This window comes from Sebastes umbrosus, chromosome 11 (assembly GCF_015220745.1).
Source record: "Sebastes umbrosus isolate fSebUmb1 chromosome 11, fSebUmb1.pri, whole genome shotgun sequence".
Classification (NCBI taxonomy): Eukaryota; Metazoa; Chordata; class Actinopteri; order Perciformes; family Sebastidae; genus Sebastes; species Sebastes umbrosus.
This window is the reverse complement of record NC_051279.1, coordinates 32,111,941-32,122,502: the sequence shown is the minus strand read 5'-3', so window position 1 is coordinate 32,122,502 and position 10,562 is coordinate 32,111,941. Positions and strand designations below refer to the sequence as shown.

General features: G+C 39.1%; 1 protein-coding gene across 2 annotated transcripts in view; it reads left to right on the top strand.

Moving 5' to 3' along the window:
- The first annotated feature begins 2,590 nt into the window (after positions 1-2,590).
- znf407 (zinc finger protein 407) overlaps positions 2,591-10,562 on the top strand; it is a 170,427-nt gene continuing 162,455 nt past the window's right edge. Inside the window, exons 1-3 of one of the 2 annotated variants that reach the window (XM_037784446.1) lie at positions 2,591-2,915; positions 7,099-7,237; positions 9,667-10,398. In XM_037784446.1, the coding sequence (XP_037640374.1) occupies positions 9,726-10,398 (673 nt within the window). In that variant the 5' untranslated portion in view covers positions 2,591-2,915; positions 7,099-7,237; positions 9,667-9,725. The remainder of the gene's footprint in view (positions 2,916-7,098; positions 7,238-9,666; positions 10,399-10,562) is intronic. The other variant, XM_037784445.1, reaches the window with a different exon arrangement.

Here is a 10,562-nt window from a genome sequence, read left to right as displayed (position 1 = left end):
TACAGCATTATCACCCTCTGGCAGGAGTCTTGTCTTTCAGCAAACTGTTTTTTTGTGAGATGTGTCTCTGGGCGGTTACCATGGCACCGCATACACACACACACACACTGTGCAGCTGTGGCTGACAGTTGCCGAAGTGTGATAAATGTGCTGATTGCTCCCTCTGGTGGGCTGAAGTTAGTCTCTATTACAGTGAAACTTGTGCACATGCGCTGTGTTTATCAGATAAATGCTGAAGATTATAAGATAATCCTTTTATGAGCAATATTTTGAGTAATATAGTAACTTTTTCTCAGGTGGAGTTGGCAAAAGTAAACACGTGGTAATCAAGATCACTACATCATCATTCCTTTTCTGAGCTTAATGATCGAAATCCGACCTCTGACCTGCACGTAAGAGCTCACCTTCACTCACAGGGTGCGTCTGGAGGACAACACAGAAATAAATAAGTTTGGGGAAATAAATAGGGAGGAAATTGCAAAGGGAAAATAATGCATAAATAAATAAATAAATAGATCCATAAATAAATACATTTAATAATTAATAAATACATTTTAAAATACATTTGAAATGAATAAAAATAAATGCCAAAATAAATTAATACATTTAAGTTAAATAAATAAATAAAACGGAAAATCAAATAGAAGAGTAGATAAATAGGGGAATTAATACAAAAGGTAAATAAATCAAGAAGCAAATTAAAACAAAAATATAAATTTATGTCACATCGGTTGATCAATTGATTAATGCATATATTTATAATTTAGATTTTTATTTTGGTATATTTAATGGCATATTAATTTATTTATCAAGTAATTTATTAAATTATTTTTGATTTTGGCAGGTTCTGCCCTCCAAAAACTTAATGTTCCATCCCACTGATACAACGGTGACTCATCCACTCAATCATTCCTGTTGAGAGAGACAACAGGGTTAGTCTCTGCTGCCAGTTGCGTCTGTGTCATAACAACATAATGCAGTTTCCCACTCTTAGTGATCGTGTTCTACTTTAGTATATTAGTCCATGAGCCTGACCCCCAAAATTTGGCTGCCGTGCCACTTTGGTGGGATCATGTCTCATAGTGATTATTTCAAAGGTCTATGTCCCTAGTGTTGGAAAATGCACAATAGCATTGCAGCAATGATAGCTTTATATGTGCTATCACTCCTTTTTTCATCTCTCCATCATTATAATTTTTCCATCTTTTTTTGCCAATTTACACATAGATCCAGTATAAAAGAGGGTAACCAACACACAATATCATGAAGTCATATATCATTGTAAAACTTAGACTATAATCTATCCATCTGTCACATTGTCATGACACTGAGATCAAGAGAATTTGACCTTTGACCTCTAATGCTGCAATGGGGCAAATTCTGAATGCCACTGCAAATGCCCTTATAACTAGCTTCATATATATATGATGTGCCCATGGATAGTTCCAGCATAAAGAGCACAATTTAGTTGGCAACATAAAAGCAACATTTCTTATCAGAATAAACTTAACTTTGTGCAGTTTGAATCTGATAGAATGTTCAGAACTTTGCATTGAATTCTGTTATTGGAGCAGTTGTAAATGGCTTTCTAAGCAACAGAAACACAAAATAAGACAAAAATGTTATCATGCATTTTCCATCACTAGGGACACAGACCTTTAAAAAATCACTGAGACATGATCCTTCCAAAGTGGCACGACCAACCCCCTGGCTCATGGACTATATAGGCTGCGCTTGTTTCAAAGTTTGATTGAAAATGAATATGCTGAGTCTTTGCCATACATCAGGGTTTAGTCAATTGATGACCCAGTGGTCGCACAGGTGTTATATGTTATTCTGTTATTTACTTTCTTCGCAGACTCACATTTTTTGGAGCCAGTAGCTAGATCATTTTTCTATTTTTCAGTTCAGTGATTCAGAGTGTCCTGTTGTACTGCAGCACAGCCTGGCTCAGTAGTCTATCTGTAAAAACTTAGAACTAAACTTTAGAGCCAAATCAAAATTTGTGTGAAGATCATTGGCCAACCTGTGACAGCCTTCTTTCAAGCAGCTCACAACAAGAGCTTGCTCAGACTGGCCAACAGCATCTCTTCTGATCCCTTACATGTTTTAAATGGGGAATATCAACTTCTGCCCTCCAAGAGACTTTTCAGAGTCCCTACATTTAACCGCATCAGGCTGAAGAACGCTTTTGTCCATCAATCCATCTTGTTGCTAAATAATAATGAATGTGCTGCTAAGGAGATGTAAATCCAGAGGACAGATGGTCATTTTGTAATGGGTTATGTATGAATAATGGTGATGTATTTTGTTTTGTTTGTCTGATGGGTCTTACTTGTCTGTCTGTTTATGGTAACAGTATGTCTATTGTGTATGTGTACTTTTTCTCAAACTAAGCTGCCTATGGATGCAAAATGAATTTCAGTGCAAACTGACAATAAAGTTGTATCGTATCGTATCGTATCGTATCGTATCGTATTCTGGTAGATCGGAAGTGCTCATTTTAAAGTTACTTGAGGTAACCTAACTGATTAATAAGAATGATTAAAGTGTAATTGTATCCTTGCCTGAAGTGCACAATAAAACTAAAGTCGGGAGATGTCAGTAGGGTCCTGATATATGCTAGCTCACTGTCACGGCTTACACTTGAATAGAACGGAGCCATTGTTAATGTTATTAGTAACACCTGTGCTTTTAGTACCTATCAAACACATCCTGCACAGTCCGGCCCACAGTCCTGAGAGGAGGACTAATTAGGCAACAAATTGAAAACACCTGTGTGGGTGAACCATACAGGTTCTGTAAACGTTCATATCAAATATTTAGGGGTGTTAACTTTAGTTGTTTCATTTTGTTTTTTTCCGTACTTATTTATTTTATAGAGCATCACCTGGAAACAGTTACAAGACTGTGAGGTATGTGTATATGTTTATAGGTACAGTAATATATGGAAATGTACATGCACAAATTGTGTAAGTATTTAGGCTATAGATTGTTTTTGTAAATGTAACTCGGTATCTTCATCATATTTTTGACAAAACACTGACATTCACTAGTATTTTACACAATAATTCTTTGTTTCCAAGATGATTAAAAATTAATGTAGTATATGCAGTATATACAGTTAAATATTTTTTGTCTGTGAACAATTTTACAGGGCAGTGGGAGACAGTGTCAGGGCTTGATCACTGTCTGTACATCTGATGTAAACGTCCAGGTTAACAAGACATCTATCACAGGATGGCTACTTTACATCATATAACTGCTGTTATATGTAGATATTAAGACCACTATCATTATTTAAAGTGGTCTTAACTGGTCTAGCCTTAGTAGCTAGCGACTTTTAAAGATTAAAAAGGTGCCTTATGTATCTAGAAAGTGAAAATGTAACATATTGGGGAACTCTAAATGCTCTAAACGTAATTTTATTGCAGTGAGCCCTTTTATAAATGTAAAACCAAAGTGAAATCTGGCTGTAATGAAGATGTGAGTCTTTTTTGAGTTTACGAAAACATACTATTTAAATAGCGTATTTGCGTTCTGCTTCAGAAAAAGAATGAGAGTAGGTCTATACTGTTAAGGCTGGAAAGACAATATGAATTACAGGAATATACAGTATATTTAGAACGAGTAATATCTCTAAATATCTATCTTATATCCATTATCGCCTTGGATCCAGAACTATAGGAAACAAATTGATTGATTGAAAACAGATTACAACTAAAAAAATTGTAAATTTAAGGGGCACAGTTGATTTCAGGGCAAAACTTCACAAGAAGCACGACTGAAACAGCTGAAAAAGAGCAGAGACTGAGGCATTGTCCACCAAAGCCAGCCTCCTCTCTTTTAATAGACAACTAATGGAGACAAATGAATGATGAATCCTAATGAAAAATGGGGGACGAGGCAGGAGGGGGTATGTGTTTCCAACCATCCGTGTCATATAATTTTGACTGTGATGAATTAAAGAAAATTATTGCAAAGTAAACTGTGTATTCATTGCAGGAGGTATCATTTATCACCTCCTGACCTGTCAGACTACTTAATCAATTAATGCCCGTGCATTAATCCATCTTCAGTCTTTCCATAAAGCTAACACTGCATGTCAAATGGAGGCGGTGATTCATCACAGGATGACCCTTTGAGAAAAAAATACACATTGTCTCTCTGCATAGGCCACATGCTGAACCAGCCTCTATAAATACAATGATTACATATTTCTTATATTACTAGCCTATAACATTTTAATGACAGTTCAGAAAAGGTAAAAATAACTCTGAAGGAAACATGAACATTTACATTATCGAAGACTATAGCCCTGTATTTAGTGGTTTGAATATTCTTTCTTTACCCTCTAACAATAGACTACCAGAAATATTTTCATCACAATATGACAACATTTTAAAGATGTGCAAGAGAACTTGGTAAAAACCATGTCATACTCGAGAAGGAGGATATAAACTGGGAAAAAGAAGTTCGGAAACTTGTGTTTGGTGGATTATTTCTCTGTTGTTACAATGCTAATTGTCATTGTATTTTACATGGTTGGAAAGCCTGTTTATCTACCTTCACAATGATGTCCAACTTGTAAGGATCATGCATTTGTGGGATGAGCAGCACAGCTGATTATGTGGGTAGCGGCCAAGAAATATTTGCCGAAATGCTCTGCCAATGTTAAACAGTGTATTCTCATAAGGCTACCAGGAAGCCTGCAATGACTGCCCTTCACCGTCAGGCCCGTTTGCGCTGGTGTCGACAACACAGACAATGGAACCTGAACATGTGGGGGAATGTCATGTTCAGTGATGAGTCCAGGTTCTGTCTGTTAAAGTTGGATGGCAGGGTCAAAGTATGGAGACGACGCGGAGAACGCTATGCTGATTGTTGCACCGATGGAGTAACAGCTTTTGGTGGGGGCAGTGTCATGGTGTGGGGTGGCATCTCCCTCACTGGCAAAACAAGGCTTGTCATCATTGAAGGCCAACTCAATGCAGGGAGATATCGGGATGAGATTCTGCAGCCAGTGGCGATCCCATATCTCCACAATCTGGGACCTAACTTCATCCTCCAAGATGACAACGCTCGCCCCCACAGAGCCAGGGTTATCACAGACTACCTCCACAATGTGGGAGTAGAGAGAATGGAACGGCCTGCCAAGAGTCCACACCTCAACCCAATTCAACACATGTGGGATCAGCTTGGGTGTGCTGTACGTGTTAGAGTGACCAACACAACCACGCTGGCTGACCTGCAACGAATCGTGGTTGAGGAATGGAACGCCATCCCACAGCAACGTGTGACCAGGTTGGTGACCCGCATGAAGAGGAGGTGCCAGGCTGTTGTGGCTGCGTATGGATCTTCCACCGCTACTGAGGCTCCTGACGGTGTATTAAATGAATAAAGTGTAAAATAGCCAATATGTCTTGTTTGTTCCTTGTTACTGATAGAGAGTTCAATCATCCAATCCACCAAACAACTCAAAACAAGAGTCAATACCAACAGGAGAATACACTGTTTACCATTGACGGAGCATTTTGGCAAATTTTTCTTGGGCGCTACCCACATAATCAGCTGTGCTGCTCATCCCACAAATGCATGATCCTTACAAGTTGGACATCATTGTGAAGGTAAATAAACAGGCTTTCCAACGATGTAAATATTTTGCCAATTAGCATTGTAACAACAGAGAAATAATCCATCAAACACAATTTTCAAAACTTTTTTTTCTCAGTATATAACGCTCCAAACTTGCACTTGATTTTGGTGAGGAAAAACTGTCATGGCCATTTTCAAAGTGGTCCCTTGACCTCTGACCTCAAGATATGTGAATGTAAATGGGTTCTATGGGTACCCATGAGTCTCCCCTTTACAGACATGTCCACTTTATGATAATCACATGCAGTTTGGGGCAAGTCATAGTCAAGTCAGGACACTGACAGCTGTTTTTGCCTGTTGGGCTGCAGTTTGCCATGTTATGATTTGAGCATATTTTCTTATGCTAAATGCAGTACCTGTGAGGGTTTCTGGACAATATCTGTCATTGTTTTGTGTTGTTAAAGCTGAAGTAGGCGAGATTGGAGCAAATATGATTAAAAAAAGTTATTTTTATAAAAACGGTCGCTATATCCTGACAGTAGTACATGAAACAGGTAACCTGAAAAAAATCATGTGCCTCTGTGTCCTCCGGTGCTCCTAACGGCATCTGCAAGATTTCACAGACCGGAGGAAAACAAGCAGTCAGAGCTGATCTGAGGTCTGCTGTCCATCTGCTGTCTATGAGAGCCGGCTGTCAATCACTCGCGAATTCCGACCAAACAGTCAAAGTAGGCAGCGCTGATCAAATATGAATCAATATTCTGTTACGTTAATGCCTATTTCTCTCCTCAAATGTTTTCAGAATGATCTTGTAGTGCACGGTTTAGCTGTAAAATGAGAAAGTTTGTGACGCGGCCGCCATTGTGAAATCTGTTGAAGAAACGCCAAGTTCTGGACACATGACCGGAGCACAGCCAATAGGAACGCTCTCTCTCTGAAATGACCTGTGATTGGTCAAGGTCTCCCGTCACGGGCGATTTTTTAAAGCCTGAAAACAGAGCCATGATGAGGTGCAGAACTCTAGTTATCTCTCAGAACACTTGAATTACAATATGCTGAAAGGTTATTATGGAATTTTTGCCCAATGATGCCAAAAATATACTGCTTACTGCCACTTTAATTTATTAATTTATTATCAATTTATTTATTTGATTTAATTCATACAATAATAAATATATACATACATTTGCATAAAGCAGCATATTTGTCCACTCTCGTGTTGATAAGAGTATTAAATACTTGATAAATCTCCTTTAAGGTACATTTTGAATGTGCTACATTCCCAGTTCTTCCTATGGGGACTTTGCTGTACAACGTGACCTTAAATGCATCACTTCTTGACTTGAGCGTGTTGTCAGAGTCCCAGTGAGGAGCAGCAGCAATGAAAGCTTTCACATTTCCACCCGTGGCGTCTTTTCTTTTCTCCAAGGAGTCTTCAAATGTCACCAATTCTATTGTGTTGTCTTCACTGAATGTGAAGTGAATTTTGTTTTTTTCCCACAGAACGGGAATGCATCATGTGACCAAATCAGCTGATGGCGCCGCCTCCTCGTGTGACGCTGACGCATGGCTCACGCTACGGTACGCCATTTGTGTCTAGCAGCAAAACGCGCGGACAGTGGAAATAGTCGTATAACAAGAGGTAAGTTCAATTGAGGTTTGACTGTATTATCTCGTCATTACTTGGTTTGTTTTTACCGAGTCGATAGACGACTCTCTGGGGTGTTTTCAAGCACTGTTTCGGCAACATAGAGCACTGTTTCAGAGGTCGATGTTAGCCTCCTTTTTGGGCCTCTGTGCTGCCGTCGTTTTCCGAGCCATGGAGCGCTCTAAGTCCCGCCTCTGTCCCGCTGTGATTGGACGACGCAGCCGACGTAGCGATTTAATTGGACGTCCGGTGCGTTTCTCAAAGTGCCAGTTGAGAGACATGTTGCTAGTTAGCAAGTTAGCTGCTGTAGCTAGCAGCAGTGTCCACAACAACTTCACCCGATTCTCATGCAGGTGCAAGAAGCCATTTACTCCACGAAGAGAGGTTTCACCAAGTGTTTGACACCGCAACACTGGACAGGTTGCGGTGTCGTTGCAGTTTCCAACGTGCAGTTTAAAAACATGTCCGGCTTACTTGTTATTACTTTGAAGCTCGCGTCGGGTGTCTGTTGGTGAACCTGCTGCTAATAGATGATAGATGGAGGTAGCGAGGCGACAGTGTGATGAAGTTATGTTCCAAGTCTTGTTAAATGACAACGGAGCTGTATCAGAGGTAGAGACACTTGTCCATGAATGCGGTTTTAACAGACACAGTTGTCTTCTGCCCAGATGCTGTCCGTTCTCTGCTCTGTACCGTTAAGTGAGAGCCTTAATAACTCACATAGAAGTCCCTCTTCAGTGTCACGGCGTCCTGTCTACTTAATAAACACATTACAACTTCACATGGTGTTCCTCCTGTTAATCCTGTTGTCATATTCTGCCAAAATCCACAGTGGATGGCGGTATTGAGCCCCTTCTTCAAGTTGGACCTTAACAGACTCCCCCTGAACCGCTCATACAGATCATACATTTACATTTGAAAAGCACAAATAGACTGAGGCTTATAAGCAGAAACAAGGCATGACCCACTACACACACATAAATCTATTCATTATAAAATTCATTATAGATTTCACTCAATTCCTTACCAATAACAAAGGATGAAATGTAGATCGAAGTTACATAAAAATGATTATGAACCATTGTGACAATTTAGACATGGATGGGCTGAAACAAATTTGTTCCTCAGGATGTTCCCTATATTTTATATAAACAATATATTATATGGTGGTTGAGAAAAAATTAAGAAACACACTCATTAGTTTGAGTCATAGGTTTAAGTATACCTATGTGGCAAAAAGAAACATGGTGGAAACACAGCAAATAGAGAAACACTTGTTCAGTTGTGGTGCATTGAGCTGTCTCAACCGCAGTAAAATTATATTGAATCTTTGCCCCAAACAAACACATTTTGAGACTATTGCAGCTGTTTAATATGCCACCTACTGTGTTCCCTCTGTCAATGATGATTGTGCAGTATGAATGTGTGTTTATGTCTCGGTGGACTGCAGAAACTGAATTGCCCTTCGGGGATAAATAAAGCTCTCTGTATCTGTATCTGTATAAAACCCTAGAAAATGGTTATTCATAGGGATGCATCAGTCCCAATACCGATAGTGATACCTAGGCTTTGGGTATCGTCCAATACCGAGTACTGATCCGATACAAGTTTTTAATTAATACGTTTTATGCCTCACTGTGTGGAAGCGTCATTCTTTTATGTGTAAGGCAACATCAGGCTTAACTTAAACATTGCTTTTTATAACTAAATGTAACAAATAAATAAATAGATACAAATTTCCTGATTGTTATTTATTATTAAGGTAATAAATCGTACACCAGAACCTTGGTAAAAAATATTCAGAATTAACAGGAATTACAATTCAGGTGCAGCAACAAATTGTTCAAAACTTAAACAGGAATTCAAATTCCAGTATATGATGTATATAGTATATGAATATAGAACTGAATTGAATGGATCAGCCTCATTGTCACCGATACCCGATCCAGCTATTTGAGTCAGTATCAGCCCAATATCCAATCCTTTATCAGTGCATCCCTAGTTATTCATAATTAAATGTTAAGCTATACTTCATATACATTCACTGGTTTAATTGTGGCAATGGCTGTAGCTTTATTGAATCATGTTTACAAGCATTTAGTAATTATTTTTAAACCGGCATTTCCATATGTATGCTCCATTAAATGCCCGTGTATTAATTGGACTTGTTTTTCCCAGTAAATAAGCAGCAAAAGCCAGCTCTCATGGCATGTTTTTACCAAACAGTTTGTGCCTGGAAGCACTAGATGGCGACATTTACTTGTGTTAAGGCAGATAGTGTAGTGCACTTTTCAGAAGCTTGTGTTGAATCACACAATTTGTGGCAAATGCAGTTAACTTGTTTCCAGAATTCTCTTCAATTCACTAAATTGTGTTTCAGACAATTGAAGATGTGAAACATAATTTCTGTTTTTTCTTTCCAGGAGTGTGATCCAGCTTTGATGATCAACTTCACTGTTAAATACTTATAGCAGGATATGATATGGATCAAACATTGATATCAGGAAAGGAGGCTGTTGAAGACAAAGTGCCTGACAATGACACCAGTGGGAAAGGGCAGCCAGAAGATGTGGAAATGGAGGAAACTAAAAGAGACTCCCCCAGTAGGACCGCCGAGCCCGATGATGCAAACGAGGAACTCGCTGAGAGGCTGCGGCCGGACTCCGTGCCTGAAGATGGGGATAACCTCTGCTTAGTTTGTGGCTTCTCAGCCAAATGTCCAAGATCACTGAAGATTCACTTTGCAAGAAAGCATGGAAAGAACTCAAAGAATACCAATAGAACTGCAAAGCCAGCTGAAAAAAGTGATAAAATCTCTGACGTGAGTCCAGCTGAAATCCAACAGGAGGTAGACATGGAGACAGAAAGTGCTGTTGAAGTTAAACAAAACCAGGAGTCTGATCTTGATGAGCTGACATCAGCAGCCAGTGACAATGCCATGAACACAAATAGTTTAAATAAAAAGGAAACTGTATCAGACAACCAGCAGGCAGATCAAGAGGAGGCGATCCCTAGCCTGGAGAGAAGAGTGAGCAAGCGAACCCCAAAACCTAAGATGATATATTCCTGCAACTACTGTGGACAAGAGTTCAGAGACAAGTCCCCTCTAGATGTGCATATCAAGAGATCCCACACCAAAGACATCCCTTACACATGTGAGTATTTGCTATAATTTAGCCTCCCACTTAGTACATGCCATTCTAAAGATGTAAGATAGTTTGGCCTATTTTTAAAGAAGAAATGTTTCATCAAAATGTTGATATTTGTTTACAAGATCTATGCGTTACATGTTAATGAAATCTAAATTTTTGGGGAAATT